This window comes from Phragmites australis, chromosome 2 (genome assembly GCF_958298935.1).
Source record: "Phragmites australis chromosome 2, lpPhrAust1.1, whole genome shotgun sequence".
Taxonomy (NCBI): Eukaryota; Viridiplantae; Streptophyta; class Magnoliopsida; order Poales; family Poaceae; genus Phragmites; species Phragmites australis.
Window position 1 is genome coordinate 51,432,857 of NC_084922.1, and position 26,514 is coordinate 51,459,370.

The 26,514-nt window shown below is 43.3% G+C and overlaps 2 protein-coding genes and 1 pseudogene across 4 annotated transcripts; 1 reads left to right on the forward strand and 2 right to left on the reverse strand.

Moving 5' to 3' along the window:
* The first annotated feature begins 2,318 nt into the window (after nucleotides 1-2,318).
* LOC133909698 (AP3-complex subunit beta-A-like) lies at nucleotides 2,319-12,028 on the forward strand. 2 transcript variants are annotated; one of them, XM_062352240.1, is made up of 11 exons: nucleotides 2,319-2,744; nucleotides 2,882-2,958; nucleotides 3,545-3,791; nucleotides 3,875-4,480; nucleotides 4,969-5,142; nucleotides 5,727-5,853; nucleotides 5,933-6,042; nucleotides 6,875-7,075; nucleotides 7,138-8,132; nucleotides 8,223-8,477; nucleotides 11,488-12,028. In XM_062352240.1, the coding sequence occupies exons 1-11, from the start codon at nucleotides 2,541-2,543 to the stop codon at nucleotides 11,828-11,830; spliced, it is 3,339 nt and encodes a 1,112-aa protein (XP_062208224.1). In that variant the 5' UTR covers nucleotides 2,319-2,540; the 3' UTR covers nucleotides 11,831-12,028. The 2 variants fall into 2 exon arrangements, with proteins under 2 accessions (XP_062208224.1, XP_062208225.1); XM_062352241.1 differs by having other exon boundaries at nucleotides 2,320-2,744; nucleotides 8,229-8,477.
* On the reverse strand, nucleotides 11,984-21,002 carry LOC133909707 (uncharacterized; annotated as a pseudogene).
* Nucleotides 21,003-21,273: 271 nt separating this feature from the next.
* Nucleotides 21,274-24,647, reverse strand: LOC133909700 (receptor-like cytoplasmic kinase 176). 2 transcript variants are annotated; one of them, XM_062352250.1, is made up of 6 exons: nucleotides 24,170-24,647; nucleotides 23,270-23,589; nucleotides 23,040-23,175; nucleotides 22,780-22,922; nucleotides 22,566-22,689; nucleotides 21,274-21,820 (listed from the first exon to the last, which is right to left on the reverse strand). In XM_062352250.1, the coding sequence occupies exons 1-6, from the start codon at nucleotides 24,234-24,236 to the stop codon at nucleotides 21,372-21,374; spliced, it is 1,239 nt and encodes a 412-aa protein (XP_062208234.1). In that variant the 5' UTR covers nucleotides 24,237-24,647; the 3' UTR covers nucleotides 21,274-21,371. The 2 variants fall into 2 exon arrangements, with proteins under 2 accessions (XP_062208234.1, XP_062208233.1); XM_062352249.1 differs by having other exon boundaries at nucleotides 23,270-23,595.
* Between the last annotated feature and the right edge of the window lie 1,867 nt (nucleotides 24,648-26,514).

Sequence of the window (26,514 nt, forward strand, 5' to 3'; positions counted from 1 at the left end):
ACGACACAACCCATCATCAACTGGCGGCGCTTGATCGCCTCGTGTTGCACCACCGCTCGTGGACGTCAATGTGTGACCTAGAATGACTAAGTTCCAGCGCCTAGCCTAGCTTTTCCTTGGCTCTCCTAATGGTGCCACCTTTTCCTGCTCCTAGACACTCATAAGACCCGCCTCTCACACAGCGTCGCTATCGCAATCTGTGAACATAGCTACATGCTAGAGATCATATTCATCCCACCCTGCCACATCGGCCTCCTTCCTCCCCTATTGCTAGCTGCTACCTCTCTTCCCTGCCATCGGTATGCCCCAAGTCCGGTTCTTCCTCAACGTTATCTCCACCCCTATTTTCACTCCATAAACCATATTCATCAATCCATAGCTACCGAGCAACTGATCTCTCAGTTTTCTTTTCGCGATTCGATCAACTCTCTTTCCTAATCACCTTAATTCCCTACCTGACTACCTCCATACGGTTCCTTTTGTTTTTCTGTGGGTAGCATATGATTCTTATGGTTTGACTCTCGTAGTCTAATTCTTTGTTGTGTCATATAGGTTCTGTCAGAAGCATGCATAAGCATAGATGCATAACATAGTGGATCATTAGGTCATGACTGGTAAATTTTCACATCTTTATTTGTAGTATGACTTTCTAATCTAAACTTATCATACTATCTATTTGTTTCATGAAACATGCCTAGCCCAACTACTAAATTGTTTCCTCTCATCAAATCATGACCTTATATCTCTGCAAAATAGCTAATTAATATTTACCGCCGATTACCACATTTGGGACCTCCTTTGGATCCACCATGTTTTATGTATAAAGATTTTTATGTTTTATTTTTTAGCATAAATATCATCACATTTGTTATATCTTCTCTGTTCTCATATGTTAACAACTTATGCTTTTCTTCTTCTTTTCATACTTCCTAGATTTCAATTGACTAAAATATACGAAGTCTTTAGTCGATGGTGCCGGTGGAGAGATTAAGGTTGAGATTTTTGATGCTCTAGGAGGCTACTAAGTTATAGAGAGGCACAAGGTGGCAGCTCTACTAGTGGTGAGCAACGATGTGGTGGTGCGGCGTTGATGTAGTGGCATCATAGTGTTGTGAGAGGCTGTTGGGCGGGGTCGGCGATGGGGCGTTAAAATCGAAATGGTTAGAGCGGTGGAGGATAGTGATGATGGGAGAGCCGCCAGAGATGGTGTAGGCAGATAGGACAGGGGAGCCAGTTGTTGAGCTGCGTAGGTGAAAGTAACATACTGTCGTTGAGAGAGAGAAGCAGGAGGTGGAGGGCAACTCTTGGATCGTTAGATCATGATTCAAGGTTGGACAAACATTGATTAAAATTTGGATTATTTATTGGTTGTAAGGCATTTTAAGCCTATGCCTTTTGCTTTAATGTTATTGGGAATGTTTGGAGCATGCTACTTGTACTGCTACGAGTATGCTTTGGTCGGTGGTTTTATAATATGGAAAAGAATAGCAAATTTATACTGAACATAGGAATGTTGGTGCATCATATTGTGTAATTTTAGACAAACCAATTTTCTATGTACTTACCTATTCATTATGAACTGCAAGTTATGCTGGAGAGGTAACATAGATATTACAGTTAATTTATAGAAATTGTTAGAATATTATACAATTTTTATTTATTTATGTAACCCTATAACCAGAGTGTAGGTCATCTACTGTCTTTCACCGCTATCCCTCAAGTCAAAGTGTACATGTACTTTGAGCTCTATGTCACAAATGTGCCCTTTAGACGCCATTTCTAGCATGTATTTTTTGCCAAATGCCGGCACGCCAGGATGGCTACATGGTTGTCACCATATTCTCGGAGGGTTTGTTGGTGTTCACGGTTACTGGAGATGATCACTGGATAGCGTTGAAGAACCTAACAGATAACAATTAAAATAACGCTTATTATCTAGAAGTTTAATTGAACACTATTGTTCATATGAGAATTGTGGTTATCGTGAACCAATATATGGACATCTTTTTATGGGATATGGATAATTGAACACAGGGATCTCTAGATGGTGCGAGAACCTGAGATTTATATTAGCGAAAACTCTTCTAGTGGTTAGTTTGTACCGATATGAATGTATGACTATAGTATAATGCAGTTGTTGTAGAGCAGTATATATGTGTAATATGTGCACGATTACTGGTCCTAGGGTACGTAGTAGGTAGAAGAAACAGCCAGTACTGTTAAAAAGGAAAAGGCTGTAAAATCGCCAAAACAATTAACTCTCTCGCGCAATGCTCTCTGTCTCGGGGGATTAAAAAGTTGTCATCCATTAGATGAGTACGCCCATTCAGGAAGATGCAGCCACAAGGCGGAAACCCTCCTCCAGTCCAGTAAAGCAAGCGTTGTGAGTCACTGCCACTGTGGCCCACACCTTCGTTTTCCTTTCTTCTCCCTCCCCACCACTCAACTCTACTACACCGCCGAGCCCCAGATCCACACCGCCCGCCAGCTTCGTCGGATTCAGAGACCATCCCGCCCACTAGGGCTAGGGCTAGGCCACCATGTTCGGCCTTCAGGCGAGCGGCGCGGCGGCGTCGTGGATGGTGGGCCGGATGGGCACCGACGCGCACCTCTACGACGACCCCGACGACGCCTCCATCCCCGCCCTCCTCGATTCCCGCTTCGACGCCGACAAGGTGAACGCCCTCAAGCGCCTCCTCGCCCACATCGCCCAGGGCGTCGACGTCTCCCACCTCTTCCCCCAGGTCACCTTCCTCTTCCCCTCCCATCCCATCCCCTCATTCATCCTGTCGTTTCCGCTTCTTTCCTATGGCTTCGGGATTCTTCCTGTTCCTTACGTATTCTCGCTGCTCGCGTGCTCAATTTGTCCTGCCTCTCCCAGGTGGTCAAGAATGTTGCGTCGCAGTCGCTGGAGGTGAAGAAGCTCGTCTACCTCTACCTCCTCCACTACGCCGACAAGTAAGCCTCCTCAATTCCGCCCTACTGTTTCCTGCTTCTCATCGGAGTAATTATGTGTGCCCACTGCCCAGTAACAAGTAGAGTGCCATACCACGTTCGCCGCTTCTGCTCAATCGTGTTACTAACTGTGCAACTTCTCGTGCACCTGTGTCAGAGTACCTGTTGCTATTTTGTCTAGTTACAATCCTCTCCATTAGACTTCTTCAACGACTAGAGTGTTCTGTCCATTGGGGCAGCAAGATGCTGCAGTGGGCTTTCAGGAGGGAAAGGAAGAGGAAAAAAATTCTTCTTTGACAGAGATTTTGGGTCAGCTGTGCTGTGTGTTAAAAGCTGATGGAACTGAGCATATCCTACACAGCCACCTGGAGCTTCCTGAGTAGTACTGTCAACTGTTCTTTACCAAGTTAATTGTTGCTTCACGTTTTTGCTGTTATTGCGAATTCAAATATACACACGGATTACACTACCTCTGAATCTTGGTCAATTATTAAATTTTGAATAGCAAGCTTGCGGCCTTCCGTGATTATGATTCTGTGGCATGCCATTGAAACTGACTCTCAGGTTTTTTTCCTCGCTGTTACTTCAGGCGCCAAAATGAAGCCCTTCTTTCTATTAACATTTTCCAGAAGGATTTATCAGATATAAACCCATTAGTTAGGGCTTGGGCCCTACGCACTATGGCCGGTATTAGACTACATGTTGTTGCCCCACTTGTACTGGTGGCTATAAAGAAATGTGCCAGAGATCCGTCGGCATATGTTAGAAAATGTGCTGCATATGCACTCTGTAAGCTGTGTGACTTGCTTCCAGACGAAAGGACGCCTCTGGAGGAGGTTTGTCTAGTATAACTTATTCTTTTCTATGCAACTACACTGCATATAATATGTATCTGAAGCCTGGGGTAATGCTGTTGCAGATTGTTGATGTTCTGTTTGGTGACAATTCCCCTGGAGTAGTGGGAGCTGCTGCTGTTGCATTTAAGTCAGTTTGTCCAAGCAGTTTAGTGTTAATAGCGAAACATTTCCGGAGGCTATGTGAGACATTGCCTGATATTGAAGAATGGACTCAGGTTATTCTAATTGAGATCCTCTTGCGATATGTAATAGCTAGACACGGATTGGTGAAAGACTCTACACTTTTTCCTTCAAATTTATCGATGGAGATACAGGGCATTAGGGATTCAGGTCCTGTCGACAGCATGTCCACCCAACTCGATACTATTGGCAAGGAGGTTTGTGGTACTATATCAAACATCACGCTGTTTCGACATTACATCGAAGAATATTCAGGTTTTCTTGGTAGAGAAGACAGTAATTTGAGCTTCTCATGTGTCACAACCAATAACAATGATGATGTCGCAATTCTTTTGAAATGTACGTCACCTCTTCTATGGAGTCGAAATACTGGAATCATACTTGCAGCAGCAAGTGTGCATTGGATCATGGCTCCTGTAGAGGAATTGAAGAGAATTGTTGGCCCAATTTTGTTTACTCTACGGTCATCTCATGATGCAGCATATGTGGTACTTCTTATATACTTCCTTTTTGATTTCATATTCTTGATTTCAACTGAGAGCAGATATGGAACCGAGAATAATTGTTGATGACATTTTTTATTAGTTCATTCATAAGCCTTTGCTTGATTCATAATTCTTTACTTCCACTGAATTTTGGTTAGATTATTTGAAGAATGTCTCGATCTTGATTTTGCATAAGAACTTGTGTCAATGTATGACCGCGAACTAGAATTCCTCTGAAGGGCTATAGGCTACCTGTAATTTCTCCTCAGTTTTCTCCTCAATGCTTGCTTTCTGTTTCTGTTTTTTTTTTTTTGGAACTCAGCACAGACAAGTAGATACAGCTTTCTAGAAAATTGAACATCTGGTTTTTCCTCTGAATCGAAGTTCAAGTGCTTTCCTGACAGATACAATAGTTTAATCATCTTTCATCATGCATTTCTTTTTTCACTTTGACTTTGACTTGAACGCTCCTGTTTCTTTTGCTCTTGCAGATGCTTGGCAACATACTAGTTTTCGCCAAGACAATGCCATCATTGTTTGCCCCGTTCTATGAAGACTTCTTTATAAACGCTTCAGACTCATACCAGACTAGGGCTTTGAAGCTTGAAATACTGACCACTATCGCCACAGAGCCATCTCTTCCAGCCATTTTTGAAGAATTTCAGGTAGTTGTTTGTAACCGTATGGGCACTATGTCAATTGAGTTTTCATTGTGACTTGCAATGTTGTATTTTTCTTCTCACACGAAGATCTATAGTTAAACTTTCGCTAAATCTTGAGAACCGAGCTTAGCTCGATCGGTAGAGGCTCCTGGGGAGGAGCCTGCCTACCCGGGCTCGAACCCAGGCACTCACAATATCAGGTGGGCATAAGCCCCCCATCGTTACCCTTAAAAAAACTTTTGCTAAATCTTAAGATCACAAAATGATAATGTGTTCTCGAACCGTCATTTTGAAAATCATGTTAGCTCCATTTGTTTCATTCTGATTACAGCAGGCATGGTTATGGACATTAATTGTAGGTTTGTGCTTTGCATGTCAAGGGCTTTAAAATGCGTTCTTGGGGATTATCCAGTAAACTGCTCTTAGAAGTAAGAATCAAATGGCAAGATAAGGTCAAATTTGCAGGATTGAAGTATTGTTGTCCACCCACGACGTGGTGAAGAATTTCTGATTTAGACAAACTAGTCCATAGTTATTTGTCATTCTGTTAATGCATGTTTCTGGTACTTTTTTTTTCTTGCTGCCAGGATTATATTAAAGATCCAGACAGGAAATTTGTGGCAGATACTATTGCTGCTATCGCATTGTGCGCCCAGAAGCTTCCCTCTATTGCTTCCATTTGCCTTGAAGGACTTTTGGCACTTGTATTTTATGGTAATAACTTCTGTATCTTTGTATTTTGCAGTAAATCATTCTTCATGCAAACTAATATTTGATTTTGATCATATTACAGAATCATCTTTTAGTGATTCGGTTCACTTTGATGGAGAAGATGCTGTTTTGGTTCATGCAATCTTGTCGATCAAAGCAATAGTGAAAATGGATCCAGTATCCCATGAAAAGGTACTACTATGTAATTTTTTAATATGCTTCCAGTCTTGTAACTCCACATGTTTGTTTCATGTCCATTTGTTTTTTTCCATGATCTAAATGATTCTTTTCACACTCAAGCTAAACACAAGTTTGACCCAGGCTGCCAATTCATTTTGTTTTTCGTTTTTAGGGAATGACTCCCTGATCAGTTTCTTCTTGCACAGAAGCTTATCCTGGTCTTTTAGGCTCTTGATTTATTTATTTATTCATGTGCCAATCATCATAGGGACTCGGGAACTTATCCCGTTTCATGTCCATTTGTATGGAACAGGACTTGTGTTTTGTTGTATACTTCTCAATTTGAACGCTGCATTTATTTGACCTTGTGATGCTTTTCCAATAGAACAGTCTCAGAAGTGCCTGTTATCTTGGTTTTATTGTACAACTTATGCTTCGTTTTTCCTGGATCACCTTGCGTGAGCAACAATTCTTTTAGTGATAACTCGCCTGCTCAAGCATGAAGGACCTGTAAACATTCTAAACATCGTAATTTAAATGATTTGCTGTTCCTTTATTTGTTGTCTATGAAAATCAGAATATCATTTCGCGTTAACTTCTTTCATCAGCTTGATAATAATTTTTTTCGAGTTTACTCTACATGGAATTATTGATTAGAACTGTATGCAAGAATTAATATAGAATAGAAATGCCACTGTCAGCTATTGTTTGGATGCATTTTTCCCAACTTGATATTTTGATTTGATACCTGCACTAATTCTTTTACAGAAGATCATCCATGTTTCTCTTCTTGACACTGCATTCTCACATCACATCTTTGCCAAACTTTTTTGTTTTGCTGAAGGTGATTATACGCTTGGTTCGCAGTCTGGAAAAAATTAAGGAGCCCACGGCACGATCCTTGATTATTTGGATGTTTGGAGAGTATAGCTCCACAGGAGATCTCATTCCAAAGATGGTTCCTGCTGTCCTCAAGTATCTTGCGTGGTCATTTGCTGCTGATGTCGTTGAAACAAAGCTTCAAATCCTAAATGCTTCTGCCAAGGTACATCCTAAATTAAGGTTCTATCTCTTATCTGGAGATTAGTAATAGTTTTAGTTTTTCAGGTTATAATACATTCTCCAGAAAAACACATGGAAGAATTCAAAAGGATAGTTGCATATGTCATTGAGTTGGCTACATGTGACTTGAGTTATGATGTCCGTGACCGTGCTCGTTTACTATCAAGACTTTTGCCATGCTACACAACTCATCTAGGATCCTCATGTCAACCACAGAATGGTGATATCTGTAAAGAGCTAGCTGATCATATATTTGACAGGAAATTTCAGCCAACATCTCATTCAGCAAGGAACTATCGCATATATCTTCCAGGTTCCCTTTCACAGGTTGTTCTTCATGCTGCTCCTGGTTATGCACCACTTCCAAAGCCTCAAAGTATGGAATTAATTCATGGGACCAAGGAACCAACCAGAGACATAGCTGATTCTTCCAGAAGTAATAATTCTGACGCTGAATCTGGATCTTCCACATATGAGAGCAGCTCTGTTTATGATTCAGAGAGTGAAGTTGCTAGTTTATCTGACAGGGATGCTGTTGGATCTAACAATTCAAATGAGGATGACCATAACCTTCAGCGTCGAGAAGGTAATCAGGATGCTCCACTGGTACATATATATGATGCTAGTGTAGAGCAAGGCCAGACAAGTCAGAATGCTGAGGAAAATTTGGCAGCTCTGATCTCTACTGATTTGACTGAGTTGATGTCTAAGTCTGCCCTGGAATCATGGCTTCATGAGGCTCCTGCCGAGCCACTTGTTCAGGATTCTACACGGACATCATTTGCCAGAGTTTCTTTTACCGATCGCAGCTTTGAGCGAAAACCTAAATTGCATGTACTGTTAGACTCATCTGATAGTAATGGCTTAAGTGTTCTATATGCCTTTTCATCTGAGGTTTCGCGCAGATCACGCTTGCTATTATGCATGGACTTGTACTTTGAGAATGTTACAACACACCAGTTAAAAGATATAACCATTAAATCTGAAGAGGCTTCTAGTAGTGAGGATGGTGTAGACCAAACATCAGAAGGATCTGCAAGGTATGCATCATCTTCATCTGTAATTCTTTGTTTTGTGACATCATTTATATGGTAATTACTTTTCAGCTATTATATGGTAATTATTTCTAGCTGCAGCATCCCTACTATTGTTCCTGCGGAAGAGATACACTTGCTGGCTCCGCAACAGATGGTAAAGATGGTTCTTCAGGTTCACTTCCATCACCATCTCTTGCCCTTAAAGCTCTTCGTCCTTTGCAATGGGAAAAGGCACCCAGCAAAACTTTACCCAGACATTGCTTATTTTGTACGGCCACTACCCATGGACCTAAATGCTTTCCTATGCAAGGAAAACCAGTTGAGGGGCATGTTTGAGTATGCTAGGAGGTCAGTAAACTTCCACCTATCTTTACTGAGTTTTACTTCTTTTTGTGCCACAAGAATTTCAGTTATGTAGTAAAAGAAAAACAAAGGAACATGAGGAAGACTAATTAGATTATGTTAGTTCTTTTTGCCAGATACTGATCTTTATTAAGATTCAATATCTAGGTTTTAACATGCTCTTTTAACATCAAAACTGTCGACCCCTCATTTGGGGTCACCTCGTGTAGCTCATACCAGTCCCTGGATCAGTAGCTGGTACGCACGAACTCCAACAGAAATAGATATCACAGACATACATCGAATAAATACGATAATAGAGTACAACACAGAGTTCATTACAACAGAAGCCTGTAGGCATAACTTAACAAACCCTCAAAGCACAACGGAAACATATAAAAGTGACCCATGCCCTACAGGCAGCTTGAGTGCAGACGAAACCAGCTTCTCTAATCTTCATCTTCTCTTTCGACGAAGTCGGCCTCTGGATCATCTGGATCCACAATTAGCAAGTGTGAGTACATAAGGTACTCAACAAGTCCTACCTCAAGGGGGAGAATTAGATGCTTAAGGGTAGATCAAGGATAAGGCTATAGAGTCTTTTAGGTTTTGCGGAAAGCTAGTTTTTTATTGATGCAAGGTTCATTTTGCAAAGACTAACTTTAATAAAAACACTTCCAAAGAGAACGCGTAAGTTGAGCTTATGGGGGTTGACGGCCCTGGGGGAATACATTCGTCCTGCCAGTTCCCACAAGTCTTTTGCCAGCGGACACACAGTCCAGGAGGCTTAGGGCACAAAGCCAAAACCCTTCTTTTCGAAAACACGGGCACACAGCTCACTCACACACCAAGGAGATACTCATGTCGAAAAGCTAATCATTGTGATCAAACCATAGCATGTCCTTGACCGAGGACACAGCTATCCGGATATGTTTAACACTCTGCAGAGGTTGTACACTTTACCCACAAGATATGCACAGGCTCCCACCTTAGCAACTGGTGAAGTTGTCATAACGAGACGCAACGACCTCACAACGAAGTCACAATATCCACCCGTAGGGCACTAAGATACTAGGGGCCTTAGAAGATTCACGGGAAAGACCACTTAGCAATCCCAAGGCTTGACATAGCCTCAACAATATCACCAGCCGGACCTTGGGCTACGCACCACCCAACTCTTCTCCTGGTCCCCATTGCCACTACCGGCCTCCGGGTGGGTACTGCACTAAGTCAGAGGGGTTAGGTCAAGTCCTGCCCATACAGGCCATGTGGTTGTACGAGTGGATACTAGGTGAGATGTCATAGCGAACCGGTCCTTATACGACCGAGGCAAGAGTCTCCCAGCAAGAACACCACAAAGGCGAACCTTACTCCAAGGTAGTTCCCACCTTTGTGGGGCACCTTACTCACCCTCGTCAACACTACTCTAGAGTTTTCCCAAGAACACAAGTTTTACACGCACACGCACCAAGCAAACATCACTTCACATTGAAAAGCATGATTATCATATGTAAATAATCTAGTTCTTTCTTTTGAGCAAAGCAATCCTAAGCATACTAGTAAGCAAGTATTTGTCCAAACAATCATTATAGTTGATGTTGGGAGCCTTCTAGGGTTTCAACGGAATAAAGGTAACAATGACAAGGCATGGGATAAATAAGCTGGGTCATAACTATTCTAGCATTTCTTTAAAATCACAACTACTAATCTAATCATGCATACTCCTATTGTTTGAAACAACGACTCTACAGGTTGTATTTAAAAACATAGGATCAACATGATCAACGGTTGTAGGACTTGCCTTCTTTGAAGTCCTCGTCTGCTCCTTCTTCAAACTCCGGGTCCTCGGGGTCTTCCTCGAATGCTCCTTCCTCTAATAATCGTAACAACGACAGAGGCATACACGATCAATCAAATGATTAGAACAATGACCAAATAATTTACAAAAATTATGAAATTTATATGATTGGGTAGATCTCGAATTTAGATGAATATCGGTGGAAGAATCGTTGAAAACGGAGTTAGGACGGAGGAGAAACGGGCTTCGGAAGTTTTGCCGGGAGAGAAATTCAGAAAAAAGAAAAAGGGAGAGTATTCTCGGAATATTCTGCTGAGACGGCTCGGCTCAGCTCGGCTAAAAAAAGGCCCACCTGTCGGCTACACAGAGAGAGAGAGAGAAAAGAGAGAGTGGAGAGGGGCGGCTCGGGCAGCAGAGAGAGAACAGGAGGGAGAGAGGAGAAGGGGCGCGGGCGACGGCGGTGCGCCGGCTGAGGGCGGCGGCGGGCCTCGCCGGCCGGATCTGGTCGGCGGGCGGCCAGCGCGGAGAAGCGGCGGCGGCCCGGCGACAGGAAAGCGGCGGCGGCGGGAAAGCGGCGGCGGCCGGCGACGGGAGCGGTGACGGAGGCCCAGGTACGCCCAAGGGGAGGAAAATGAGGGAGAGGGAAAGAGAGAAGGCTCCCCGACGGAGGGGCTCGGAGTGAGGCGGCGAGGTGGTGGAGGGGCTCAGAGAGAGAGAGAGAGAGGGTGTGAGGTGGGGGAGGGGTGACACTGTTCACCCCTTTATATAGGCCGACGACCGGCGGGCGCACGGGGCGCGAGGCGCCTGCACGGGGCGCGAGGATTGCCGGTCGGCGACGCGACAACGTGGCGCGGCGCGGCGCTGCAGGCGACGGGGCAGGCGGGTCACGGGGAGGGACGGGAGAGATGGAAGAGAGAGAGAAGAGAGAGAAAGAGGGAGATGGGGATAAATTTAGGGATTTGACAAAAACATCCGTTGATGGTTTTTGTAATTAAAGAGGCTATGTTGTGACCACTTGTTATCAATCTCACTTGTTAGGATAATCCATCAACCACAATACGAAACAACCCAGGTCATGTATCTATTTCTATTTGTTCCTTCTTTCATTCAATGCTTGCTGGATGAGTTACTTGACCTTTTTCTTCATATGAGATTAGGTTTCATTGGTCACATCTGTCGACGATATGTGCTAGAACTAATCTAATGAAATTGCAACAGGTGCACCTTCAAAGATCATCTTCAGAAGCTAGAGCACACCGAGGGTGCAGAGCACACTGATAAGAACCTTCTGTTAGCCCAGAGTCTTGCATCAAAAATACTAAGCAACACCAATGTTCACCTTGTTTCAATGGATATGCCAGTAACCTTCAGCGTCGATGACGCCTCGGGCTTATGCTGGAGATTTAGCAGTGAAATCCAAAGCACTTCGAATCCATGCCTAATTACCATTGTCGCGGAAGGGCATATATCAGGACCACTGGATCTCACTGCTAAGGTGAATTGTGAAGATACGTCGTTTGCCCTAAACCTCCTGAACAGAGTTGTGGCAATCATAGAGTGAGGCGTCAATTTTTAGCCTCTTGTAAATGTTGTACATTATTTGCCAATGCCGAGGGTGCAGAGTAGCACAGCGAATCCTGTGTGGTGAGAGTTCATAGCCGACGTTTATTTGTTATTTGAAGTATAGGAATGTATCACAACAAGCATGGCATTTGCGAATTACTATTCATGATATCCAATGGATAAGGCAGATTTTACATTTCCGTGGCACAACAGAATATCCCAAAATTAACTGGCTGTCTACGTAACTTGCATCAGTTTACTAGTTACAAAAACTATGAGGTTATGATCTCAAATAAACAAGAAACCTCCCATGCCGGACATGATGCATCACGAACTGATGATCTGTATTATGCATGGACAATTGGAGCTCCACTCTTCTCATCAAGCAGGTACGAGGCTGGGCTCTGCGGAGAGTGACGACTCGAGCAGTGCATTTTTCTGGAACTCATTTCTTAGCTGACCACAGGCTGCATTAGCATCTAGACCCCTGGTCTGTCGAACGCTGACGGTTATCTTTCGGGCTTCTAATGCGTCAACAAACGCTCGAACCTATGCAGTGCAGTGTAACAAAATAAATATCAAAAACTCGCTTCCAGACACTAATTTCTTAATAGGTGTTGTGCCTAAAACTGAGAAAACATACCACTTTTCTATAGGGCCTCTTGTACTCAGCCTTCAATTGGACATTTACGAAGTAGTTCTGCAAGTTCTTCAGGATGCTCCTTTTCATCATTAATCCCGGCTGGCGAGAAAATTGACTTCAGACATGTTAGTATCACAAAAGGTGTTAATCTCACAAAAGGACGATAGGTGAAACAATAACGCAGTTTCATAATCTGTTATCTTAAAATCAATAGATACAGAGTGAAGGTACGATCGAAGTACCTAGCAGAGTGTACTCAAAGGATACCCTGCGTCCAGTTTGGAGGAAGTAATTCTTGCAGTCATCCATTAGTGCTCCCAAGGGGTATGACTTGGCACTAGGAACAATTGTCTCCCGCAGCTTCTGATTTGGGGCGTGCAGGCTGATTCCCAATACAACAGAGTAGTCAGTCATAAACTACAGGAATAGTGTTGCATGTGCTTCTTTGTTCCTATGTGTTAGAGAAACACAGTTCAACGAAAACTTTGTGCTGCCAAAACTTTAGGAAGAATACAATAGTCCTCAGAGTTTCCATGATGTTAACTGGGAAGACTTTTTAAAGGAAAAACTGGTCATTGAGAATGAAGTGTGGTGAATGCAAGCACATACTGAGAGTATATTAACCCAGGTTTAAATTCTCAATAATGTACCTCGCTGCCAGTGTTGGCTGATGCTTGTGAGATGCTAACATTTTTATTGTGTTAGGAACACCTACTGTGGAAATTGTCTTCATCCTTTACCCAATTTTTAGTTCCTGAAAGTAGGTAATTCATGTCGACAAGACAAAAGGAATATCAGCTTCTTATTAAAGGTAGGCAAAACAATTTAAGATAAGCCGCACTACAACATTTGACAGAGAAGAACGAACACAGCCTAGTTACTTGTCAACGTACCTAATTGAAGCATCGGTGTGCTTCTAAAACTGACTTTAGGTTCAACATGGGCTCACCCATCCCCATGAACACTACATTTGCCACCCTGTGTTTGAACTTCTCCTCTATGGCCAATACCTGCAATGGCAGAATATAAAGATCTTGTCTACAGAAAAGTTTATTGCGAGGTCAAGAGATACAGAGGAGAGGCTGCTGAGAGAGAACCTGCTCAACAATTTCATGTGGTTGAAGGTTCCTTGCAAACCCTCCCTGGCCTGTGGCACAAAATGAACAGCGCAAAGGGCAGCCGACCTGCATATACATCACTAGTGTCAAGCTAGAAAACATGCACACCCATTGATTAAGTAATAATGCCCAATGTAGGGGATTCACAGCACCTGTGATGGAACACAGGCAGTGAGTTTGGACGAACCTTTGTCGTCATCAACAGGAATCCCTACTGTCTCAATCAACCGGCTATCCTAAAACTTGAGAAGTATCTACAAAGACGAAGGGAATAGTTGTGAGCTTCCTATTTCTCCAAACATGCTTATTAGCAGTGTTGTTTCAAAACAAACCAATCAGGATTCTGCAGTGCGCGAGCACAGTAGTATCGCACACTCAATGCACTGATTTGATTACTGAACGGGCAAGCTCTGGTTTCAGATTACAGGTGCAAAACTTGCCGTATGAGCCTCAACGCAGTAGAGGAGACTCCGCCGCCACCTCCACCTCCCGGGCGTCCCTCTCCCTCCTCCGATCCACCCTCCGTCCCGCCTTCAATGGCTACTAAGCTCCCTTCCGCCAAGATGGTTGAAGATCGGGCTCTCACCCCGCCGGACTTCGATCTTTCATCTGGGAAGCCATTTCAGATTTTCAGTTGCCTCTAAAGATATGGGCTTTATGGTCTATGACATGCGTAGAGTGATTTCTGAAAGCTTTGATGTCTACTTTCACCTTTGGCGTAACGGTGATCCAGACTGGAGAAGAGAAAAGAAGCTTTGGTTGGCTGAGGAAGAGAGGCAATAGATCAGCGTTACTCATACGAAAAAGAAGCCTAACTCCCTCTCGCCTAAACAAGTCTCTTTTGCCAAGAGGTCGATGCTTGCGACGAAGACTCTGGTCTTCCTCGTCCACAAGGCGGGGGATTGCAGACATGTCTAATCAGTCACGACCTCCTCCCATGTCTGACCCGGCGCACCCAAGTGGTGGGCTGCTTGGCCCAAGGCCCTCCTCATAAGTCCTAGGGAATGAACAAGCCATCGAGTGCCCTTCTGCAATAGGGGTGGTTTTTTTTTTTTTGACTCTTCACCACTGAATACAGGTGTAGTATCTGAACATGAGCGCGCGTACTCACCACACACACACGAACCCACTCCACACACACCTAACGCACGCACATGCTAGCCCTACAACTACACGCAGCTTGAAGAAAGCGTCCATCCGAAGATCACCAGGACCCATCGAGAATCCTGTAGACGATGAGCACGTCGTAATCCTCTCTGTAGCGTCACGCTGGAGAAGCTGGGAAAACCGAAATAAATCGGAATCCCGTGCGTCACCCAGGCAATAGGGGTGGTTTTGGGGTCAGTTTACCACGGTTTTCTTTTGCCTCTAGCCGCTACTTTAATTGCCTGGGCTTAGGCCACTTGGTTAGGGATTGCGTGGAGAAAATCAGATGCAGGGCCTGCTTTGGATATGGTCAGATTGAGAAGGGTTGTTTTAGATATCGGTGAAATTAGACGGCTCAGATAGGTTCCCAAAGGAAGTTTTGCTAGCACTGTTGCCGATTAGAGTGGTTTTGTGATCCGTGTCGCTTCGCCTGCCCCTTGCCCCCTTCTTCCAATTGCTCCGAATGAAAAAAAAAACACTCCTCACTTCTTTGGAATCTCCATCATCAAATCCTGGCAATCGTCTCTTGTGGCTTCCATCCTCCTCCTATAATGCTTCCGAAGCTATTAAGGGAAAGCTAATGGTGAGCTTTGCCATGGACCCATTGCGGTTCATTCCTCCAGAGATGGTGGCCGAAGAAGGTGGTGATGTGAGGCTGGCTCGAGCTTCGGTCTCCTTGGCTAGTAATCCTCCTAAGAAGCATGAAGAGTGGGTGATCGTTGTGGCTTTAGATGATGGCATCGATGTAGATGATTACAATGTGTTTATGCACCAAATCTGTTAGTATCTAGTCGATGAGAGGCATATGCATATGCAATTCTATTGTCCGCATCCTCATGGGGTCGGTCTCTTTCAAATGAGGATTTCTTTCAACGTGATCGTGTTGTTAGCGAGATTTTCTATGTCATAGACGGATTCAGAATTAGATTTATCAACCATGGTGCTGCCAAAAATCTCAAGAATTCCCCCTACTCTAGAGTTGGTTGGTTTTTGCTCCTTGGCTTTCCATTGCACTATATGAATTTGAGCTTTATTGATCAAGCATGTGCTCTTTTTGGAAAGTTGATACACTGGGCACTCCAACACCAGAAATAAAGCATATGTGCTGGTGAAGTGTTTGTTTGATAATGTGGACAGCATGCCCAGAAGCTTGGTAATTCAACAGGGCTTCGAGTAGGGAGGACTGGTCAATCCTGGATGGCCCCAATTTACATGCTTAACAATGGGTTCGCCGATCTGCAGCCTCAAGATGAAGACGATCTTCCTCTCGGGAATGGAAATCCACATCCCTTTGACAACCCAGTGGCACAGGTAGAAAACCAGAACTTGGAGAACCGGGTCATCCAGCAATGGCAGCCGGTTCAAGGTGATCCGACCTGGGAACTTCAAGTGTAGTAGGCTAGAATGGGTGTTGGAGGCAGCAAAACTCGGTGATCATCTAGGTCCTTCAAGCCTCGCAGCCCTATGTCACCCAACACTCCCATTCTATTAATTCTAGTGCTAAAGAAGAAGAGATCGACTCTTCCTCCTCCTCAGTGAACCAAGTGCTAGAGTAGGGAGGTGGCCCAGATAGAGACCTTATGGTCTTTCAGCACGACTATGGTGTGCCCCCTCCCTTGAAGAAGTCAACCAATTTTAGAATATGATGATGCCCTTCATGAATGACTCCTTCATAAGGATCTTGGAGGCGGCCAACCAGTTATGCCATCTCCGCTCTTCTCCTATCAAGTTGTAGCATCTAGGCTCCTAAGTAAGTGGTAAGTATTTCGGTAATTAATGATAACCATATCATTGTGACTAACAAGTTTGTTTTGAAGGGCAATCAAAAGATTAGTTCATAATGTGGTTAGGTGATCTTGGTCCCTTAATTGAATAGTTGAGCGATCGAAGGATGTGAACGTCAAGATTAAATACCTTTTAGTTCTAAGTATTGCAAGGATATAGAAAGCAATCAAAATATTAGTTCACAATGTGGTTAGGTGATCTTAGTCCCTTAATTGAATAGTTGAGCGATCAAAGGATGTGAACGTTAAGATTAAAGACCTTATAGTTCTAAGTGTCACAAGGAGATGAAGGACACTTAGAGTAATATATGCTCTCTTTCTTTGTTCTTTGATCGTACTATAAAGAGAGGCTACGAGTAGTAGTTTGACCTAGTTGAGTTTAGATTTAGTTGATGCACACTCGTGAAATTTTAGCACTAGGTCGCTCAGAGAAATCCATAGATAAATTGAAACGAAGATAGCACTTAAATAAGTTTGAATTGGACAAGTTCTGAAAAACCTCTATATGTCAAATGGTCCGGTTCTAAGGAGCTTGTACATGCCGGAGTATTTGTTCAGAAGCGGGTCTTAATGCTTGTACACGCTGGATGATCCGATGTGGTTAAATTGGTTGCGTCGAAGTATTTTTCAGAAGAGATATTTCAAGTTGTAACCGGAGTAAAGTCCAGAAGGTTTCTGTTGAGTGGAAAATGAACTTATACACGCCGGATGGTTCGACATATGTATCAGAGGATTCGTCAGAGGATTTAGTGGTTGTAACAACTAGTCCTTGGTGGACGATTCACATTGGATGGTCTGACGTTTGGAGCTTGTGCACACCGGATCATCCGGCGTTCACGAAAAATGTAGGTGGTTGGGCAACGGTTAGTTTTGGACCTCTAGCCTATAAATACCCCCTCATTCCGTCTCAGTGGCAATCTCTTTCGAGCCAGAATAGTTGAAACACTTGGTGTGTGATCAAGAGGCAAGAGAGTGCACTAGAGTGATTTGCAAAATTCTTAATTGAAGATTAATAACATCATTAGTGCAAGGAGATTAGCAAGTGTGTATCTAGCTATATTTTAGGCTTAATTTGGGTCAAGTGAAGCTATTGGCTTGTTACTTTTGGTTGTTGTCAACACCTAGCCGGTCTTGGCGATTAGAGGTTTCTTAGTGAGCTCTTGGAGTTCATGAGGAAGCCCCAATAGGAAGCTTTGTGCTTGGTTTAAAGTCCATCAATATGAAGATGGAGAAGTGACTGTCACTAGTGAGCACTTGAGTCTTGGTGACTCAAGGGGGAGTGATATCCTCAGTGGATGTTCTAATGAGGATTAGGGGAAAGTGCTAACTTCTCGATACCTCAGGAAAGAAATCCGGTGTCTTCCCGCATATACTTTGAGCATTTACATTCTTGCAAGCTAATATTTCGCAATTCACTTCGTGTTGTAGGTTGCATGTTTTCTTGCTTAGCATTCTATACATTTTGATCGTTGTAGTTGATTTACTATTCATTTGGAATAAGTTTGTTTACTTGTTCAAGAGTTCGCTTGAGATAGTTTTAATTAGGGGTCAATTCACCCCCTCTTCTTGGACCATTTGATCCTTTCACTAGCCTTTGCCTATCTTCCTCATGGATAAGTCAAGTCAGCACAAGTTTCAGTGGACCCCTTCATGCTATACAAGAACTTTGTGTCCTTGGTGCAATCCATCTTGCTCTCAACCTTCCAGGGCAAGTTGAAAGCTTTTCAGTCGCAGCCGATTGACTTTCTACCGGCTCCAAAGACTCTTCCTCCGGTTGATGTAGTCCCATCACCTCCGAGAATAGATTTTGTTGACTTTGCTCCTCTGCAAGAACAACCTTTTGATTGGTTGGCTCCTCTCCTTCTCACTTGGTACGATGAGTACCAACAGAGCAGCTGAAAGAAACAAGCTAGCATACTTTCCAAGATGGAGGTCGATGCTGCTATCAGGTTGGAAGTAAACAAGCTCTTTACCAAGACCTATGTCAGGAAGAAGCGGGCACTGCAGCCCTAGCAAATTTCAGCTGATAGCTTGAGTCTCAAATTCTCTAGAAAAAGAAGATGATCACTCCTCTTGTGACCAATAATTTGAGAAGGAGTTAAAGAAATAGCAAGAATCTGTCGGGCTACAGGGATACCATGAAGAGCAATGAAGGAACGGCCACCAAAAGAACTTCAAGGGTGGACAAGGACCTTGATAGCCTTGCTATGATTGTGGGTAATGTTCCTCCACTTAATGAATTCACCGGACTTTCCAAATTTCCATCTCGAGATGATGTCAATTCTTTTGCTAATCAAATACCGACAATATTTGTTTCTACCATCCAAAAGGTGGCAGTGGAGGAGTGCAGCCTACCCCCTGAGGAGGTGTCCAGCGAGCGGTTCTTAGAACCAAGGATGGAAGTACCCTCAGAGAGCTAGCTCTCTTTAGTTGCTCCTTAGATTTTGTTTAATGGATGATCAAAACTTAAAGTGGTTCGGTTTGTTGGGAAAAACACTTGTTAAGTTGGTTAAGTTCTGGATGTATTCTAGTACTTTGGTATGTGATACTTTGTTATGCTCACTCTATTGGTTCTATCTCCAGTCTGAAGGAGAGGGAGTGCCTTCTTTTCCATGTGCGTTTGTGGTTTCCCTCATGGTTTCCCTGCTTGATTGCTTCGGTTTCTTTTCTTCTTATCTGCCCGTGGAAGTGGATTTTCAATGGGTGATTGGGGGTCTCTCGCTGAAAGTTCTAGGTCTATGGCCAAGGATTAGATGTTCCCTCATAGATCATACTTGCCATTAGTAATCTCAAGAGAAATTAGAATGTTCTAAATTGGAACATTTAGAGGGTTAAACGCTGAATCCAAATGGCTAGCTCTAAAAGCAAAAAATTGAGGAAAGTTCATGCTCGATCCTTTGTATTCAGGAAACAAAGATGGAAATATGGAATTGATTGACAACTCAACATTAAAGAAGTTTCTCCCAAAAGATTTAATAAATTTGCATTTGTTCCATCGGCTGGAGCTTCAAGTGGTCTGCTTGTGGCTTGGATTGACATTGGGAATGTCATTTTCTCGACCCCCTTCGCTTTGACTGTGGCTTTCACCTTTGCCTTTAATGGTGATAATTGGTTCCTCATGAATATGTATGGTTTGTGCAGTGGCCCTGAGAAAACTGAGTTTCTTAGTTGCTTGAATGACCTCAATATAGAAGAAGAGGAGAATTAGATGATTATTGGAGACTTCAACCTTTATAGATCTTTGGATGACCGCAACAAACCAGAAGGAAACTTAAGTGACATCGAAGCTTTTAATGAGGTAATTGGCAACCAGGATCTTTTACAAATTCTTCTAAAAGGCAAAAAATTCACTTACAACAACATGCAGCATGATCCTCGCCTTGAGCAACTGGATTGGTGCTTCACCTCCACCAATTGGATTGTGGATTTTTCCAAACACTCTAATTCTTCCTCTTTCAAAGCCCATCTCGGACCACATCCCTTGTTTTGTTCAAATTGGAACAAGTATTCCAAGAGCTCATATTTTTATGTTTGAGAACTTCTGGGTTGAGCAACCTAGTTTCATGGAGACTGTGGGTGGTGCTTGGCAGGTTCCCATCAGAGAAAGTGATAGTGCAAAGAGAGTGTCAACTAAGTTCAAATTGCTAAGAAGAGTACTCAAGAGATGGAGTAAAAGTCTCTCTCAGTTAAATCTCTTGGTCACTGAGTGTAATGGGGTCCTCCAGGTGTTGGATAAGATTGAAGATATTAGGCCTCTCTTCATTCAGGAGAAGAACTTCATGATTATTCTTAAAAAACACATCCTAAAGTTACTACAGTGCAAGAATGAGTACTGGAGAAAATGGTGTTCCATCAGATGGGTGAAGTTTGTGCTGGATCTAGAAATCTACTTGCAACAGGAAGCTCAAAGTGTTTCCATGGTTACTTCTAATAGACAGACTCAATACAAGAATCATTCTAAAAAGAATTTTAGAAATGAAACAATCTTGTATAACTCCTTTCTTTGCCTAGTCTAGGTCTCCCTGTACATCCCTGAGTTGTTTATTATTTAGTTATATAATATATTTACCATAGTAGGAACTTCCCCCTACTGTTTTCCTTTAAAAAGCGCAGTAGAGGAGAACAAAGTTAAGTAGCGCATAAATAATGTCGTAATGTCACCTTGGTAGTGCCATCAGAGGCCGTCACGGCGTGGTGCACCGGCGAGCGGCCAACGCCAAGCAACGCCTCCCGGGACACCTTGGGCACTGCGCAAACGCACAAACGCAACAACAACAATCGACTGAATAAAATCAAGAACCACTGGTTTGGTGAGCCAAACAGTTGGCGTGTATGAATGGAACAGAAAGAGAACCGTGGTTGAATTCTTGGATTTGCTTGGCCCTGGACTTGTAGAGGAGATCGTGCAGCTGCTTCCCCCTGTAGTTTTGTTTTGCTGCGCAAATGGAAGCGGGTGCAATCGTGAGCGCATGCAGGAGAGGACAACTCTAAGCCGAGCCAAGAAACTGCGGAAAAGGTCGAGGGAGAGCTGCCGGAGCTCCGGCTCCGAGAGGCCGAGCAGCGCGCACGGTACATCGGATCTCAGATAGGTGGATAATATTTGATGCCACAGTAACCGACTGCAAATCACTCTCACGAATACTGTTCCCCTCCTACTTTAAACGGGATAAACTATATATATATATATATATATATTTACGAGGGTCTTGTCAAACAAGGTACAGCAGCACTAGAAGCAGGAAGAAGCATGCAAAAGGAAGAAAACTTGGATTTGCAAAAGGAAGAAACACTAGACAAATTGTACAAGTCACTCAGGAATGGGAATCTACATTAATTCCGTCTCAATTATCACTCACGCAGAGGCGAGGCCGGCAACGGCCGTCTTGGATTTCCATTTGGTTTTGGCGCCGCCTCTGGGAACTTGCTGCGCGACCGGTGGCCATTGCTGCTCAGCTTCCTCTGCAGCTGAGACTGAGAGCCCCCCGTCTCCTTGGCATCCTGAAGCTGCTCCAGCGCTGCAACCACTTGGTCCATGCGAGGCCTGTTCCTCGAGTCCCCAGACAGGCACCGGAGCGCCAACGCCGCAGCTTTCTGGGCCCCGGCGAGGGAGTACTGCCCGCCCAACCGAGCGTCCAGGATGCGGAAGATGCGCCGCTTGTTTGTCAGGTATGGCCGTGCCCACTCCACCAGGTTGTGCTCACCAGAGGGGCGATTCTTGTCCAAGGCACGGCGCCCGGATAGCATCTCCAGAAGGACTACTCCGAAGCTGTAGACGTCGCTCTTTGCTGTCAGATGCCCTGTAAAATTACTAGGATTAGTTATTGCAATTTGATATCAAGATTCCATAGGCCTAATCTTTTTTAATCCAGTGCTAGCTCTTTGGGAGAATGCGACAAAGAGCTCGATCGATTAACCAGATGTACCCAAGATGGATGTAAAATATGGGGATTCAGTACGACCGTAGTAGCCATTGACTTGGTATGAGTAATTTGAAAATCCTGCAACCGCAATCCTTCTCAGCTGCATGCTAATCTCGCTACAAGATTCCTCTGGATGATCACCCCTTTAAAAGATATGCAAATGGCAATACTTATTTTGTTTTAGCACATGTGCTCAAGGGGTCCAGTTTGGTCTGAAACCATGACTAAATGGACGACTTGTCTGCACCTAACTATATGACCTCAACACTGAAAAGAGTATTCTTTACTGCTTCTTAGTGCTTCAGGACGAGCGCAAACCGCCAAGCTAGTTATTCCTACTTCACCTACTGCATAAGAACAACATGAACCTGGACCAGGACCGGGCAAATTATTCCTACTCCAAACTTTTATCGCTTCAAATCCAACTACACCTACTGCATAAGAACAGCATGAGCCTGGACCAGGCAAATTATTGTTCCTACGCCAAACTTTGATCATAACAGCTTTTCAGCATTGTTTTTTTTTCTGAACGAGTAAGTTTTCAGCAATATGAAGTCATATATATATATATATATATATATTACATCTGAGGGCATCGAAAAAGCAAAGGTATATGCATTACCTGTCGCGAGATATTCAGGAGCAGCATATCCGTATGTTCCCATAACTCTGGTCGAGACATGGCTCTTGTCGCCAGTTGGTCCGTCCTTTGCCAAACCGAAATCAGACAGCTTCGCATTGTAGTTCTGCAATCAACCCAAGATTCAAGTTAGTAAACCATTTTTTCTCGTTCAAAATGGGCAATAATCGACAATGGTGCGAAGAGGAGAGCATACCGAATCTAGAAGAACATTAGATGTCTTGAAATCACGGTAGATAACTTTTGCCTTGTCGCTGTGGAGAAAGGCAAGCCCCTTTGCTGCTCCAAGGGCAACCTTCATTCTAAGGTTCCAGGAGAGTGGCTGAAAATGTGAACCCCCTACGTGATCATTAAAACATGTCAAAACCATTCCAGAAAATCACAAGCCATGTGCACATATCCTAGTATTTTACACTCAAAAAGAGGGGTAAATGAAATCAAAGGCCGGAAGCTTACTCCTAAAAAGATGATTCTCCAAGCTTCCTCGTGGCATAAACTCGTAGACAAGAAGCCGCTGCTCATCTTCAAGGCAGTAGCCTACGAGCTTTACAAGATTGGGGTGCGACAATTGCCCAAGGTAATTCACTTCAGCCTGCAAGGTTCAGCAACAGATTGTAAACAAAACGAAACCCAAGGAAGGAAGGAAGAATGTTTTCAACGATATGACGCAGATTGCTGCTACCCACCAGCCATTCCCTATGACCCTGGAAACCTTCTTGGTTGAGCTTCTTGACAGCAATGACCATCCCAGTGCCGGGCCTGGTCGGGGCGAAGGTGTTCTCATCAATCCATCCTTTGAAGACTGACCCAAACCCTCCCTCCCCGAGAACGCTGTCGGGCCGAAAGTTCCTGGTGGAGGTCTTGAGCTCGTTGAAGGTGAAGCTCCTGACATTGGCTGACTGCAAAATCTCACCTTCACTCCGAGGGGTGGGAGGCACCGATGCCGCCGAGACACGGCTGCTGGATGCGCTCAGTCCCGCCCCCTTTCCTCTTGCAGACTTGGAACCTGCCCCTGAACATTACACACAAAACAAATTACCTATTCTGTTTGGCTGCAACCAGAATCCTATTCATCATCTTTCTATTTCTGGTCCAACCTAAGGAAAGATCACGAATAAAGCCACAAGAGTAAAATCAAAATTCGAACTTTCTTCTCCGATTAAGATGGTCACCGGAAGCTTTTTTAGTTACTTTGCACGTATAATTGAACAAACCAAAAGGGAGAATCCAGAATAAAAATTACATGTAAGGAGGTGGTACTAGAAGCCAAGTTATGAGACGAGATGACCTAATACTATACACAGCCTGCCTCAAACCACTAAAACTGAAAACCAGCAGCAGCTAATACCGCCGCAACCGTTGAATTCAACTAACCACGAGGCAAGATGAACAGTGATAAGAACAGGGGAGGGAGTAAACACTTAATCATGTGATTAATCAACAGATGCGCGGCAAGGGCGTAGTTTGTCCGTCCAATCCAAATCATTCAGAGATACTTGAAACAAGAAACTAATGGAAGCAACTGGGAATTGAAGGAGACAATACTATATATTCTGACGAAGAAGAAGAATAAGAGGCAGGCTCACCTGAAGAAGGGGAGGTGCTTCGAGAGGGGCTGTCCAAGCCAATCTTGGTTCCCCAGCAGTTCCCCATGGCGACCGATCACCAAAACAGCAGATCGGTGGGCCTCCAAAGGCGGTGCCTTGAATTCCTCTCGCTCGAAGGGCGGGGCAGGGCAGGGGATGAGGGGAGAGCTTCGACGAAGAGGAAGCGTAGTTCTTGGCCCAAAGGCTAAGCTTGATATATACGCCTGCCTGAGTCTCCTCCCTTTCCCTGCACCTAGGCGGCCCTGTTGCCGGATGGATCACGGGGGAGCTAAGGTGAGGAGGTTGACCTTTCTGTGGAACCACTTGGAAGCAGAGGCACGAGAGCTGCTGGTACTAGTTGCCAGCCCGAGGGGGAGACAGAGGTGGGCATTAATGGCGGGCGGGAAGAGAGAGAGAGAGAAGGGGAGAAGAAGGTGGGTGGCTGCCTCCTCTGCTCTTCTCTGCCCGGGTTGAGACTCACTTGACAGCACAAAAAGCTTCGCTTCGCTTCGCTTCCTTTATACTGCATCCCATGCTATCCACCAACCGAACCTTCCGTTCGCTTGGCGGATTATGATCCGATCCGATCCGTTTGTGCAGTGCAAATCATTTGCCATTTCCTGTTTGTGACAGTCTAGTCATTTGTTAATCACTTGGTGATATCTCAAATTAAAATATTTCTTGATTTATTTACAATTAGTGATTGATATTGGTATTTATTTGGTCTAACGATTTTCGATTTGTATGAGTTTTGATGTGATTTGAATTAATTGGGGATTTCATTTGAGTATATTGATTATGGATTAACTGAAATTAGAATTGGAGATATGTGTTTATTTGTTTTATGGTATGCAGGTGACGGATGCAACTTGTCAGTTGATGATAAGTGATCTAAGCTAAGTAGGTGCTTGGTTCTGGACGATCAAAGAGGTCGAGCGAAGTCAAAGGTGATCCTAGTTGTACACATGGAGGTCAAGTAAAACATGAAATGGAGGATAAAGAAGGTATTTTGATAAAGTCAAACGAAAGAGATATCGGTGCAAGTAACATGCTAGGGTTTCGTGGTTTAGGCTTAAAACTGTGTGAGGACTGGAAGAGTACGTGGCACTATCGCGAAGCTTGCGTCGAGGTAAAGCTAAGTCGTGAAATCGCCACAGTCGTCCGATGAAAGAAGAAAAAAATAGACTAAAATACCTTCAATAGTAGGTATGAGTGTACTATAAGAGAGGAATATTTTAGGAAAAAAATAGGAAACTTATAGATTAAATATTTTAGACCTATAAAATAAAAGAATAGAGCATCTTGTGACATCTATATGAGAGCCTTGTGCTTAGATTTTAGATGAGAGGAAGAGAAGTGTTTAGCCTATGTATTAGATGAGAGTTTTGTGAGAAAAAAATCTTTGTAATCTGTCTAAAATAGGATTGATATCTGCTTCAATAAAATTTATTTTTCTTTATATTATTGTGCTCACCTATTTCTAGTTTTTCTCTATTGGTTCTCTTACAAGTTTGGAAGTTTTTCGGTTTCCGAATTTGATTTTTGTTTTAGTTTTTGGTTGAAATTTTAGCACCTTGTGATGTTGTTTTTTTATTGCTAGAGGTATACAATACGTATATACACGCTTATATGATGAAGTCTTGAATTCTCTTATCTCTAGATAATCAATTTGGAGAGTTCGTTGCTCGGTGTTTATCTTTTCATGTTTCTTTGCAAGTTGTGATATTTCGAGTGCTAAAACATATAGATTGATCTTAAATAGAATCTACGGTTCATATACCATTTGTGAAATCGTGTTTTATCAATTTTCTCTTGTTAAAACTTCTCTCTGTTTTTGCTTCTGCTTAAGTTTTAAGTGTATTAGATGATCTTAATAGGAGAGATCATCGGTTTAAATTTTTTATTAAGATGTCTATTTATTTCTTCTTTAATTATTAATCTCGTTCCTATATTTGGTAATTTAGCAGTAAAATTGGGCGTGTTTACCACGTACGGTGGATTTTGTATTGCTTTTCGTTTCCACATCAGATAAATCATAGTGGCAGTAGTAAAAAGTGGGCATTTCTATGTGCTAGAAAAATCTGAATGAATGGATTTGCCTGGACGGCAAGGGGAGACACAAACATTGTCAACAATGCAATCCTAGATTTCAATCGGCTGAAATCTATGATTCCTTTTCAGTGACTCGTCTTTGTGTCACTGGCGATCTTAGGTGTATTGGGTTAGAGAGTAAAGTTGAATGTAATAAGGTCATCTCCGTTTTTTTAATATGAGATGATCAAATTTTCTATTTTACTAGATAGATGAGATCAAATGAGCTAATTTTTTGTTTAGTTGGTGAGATT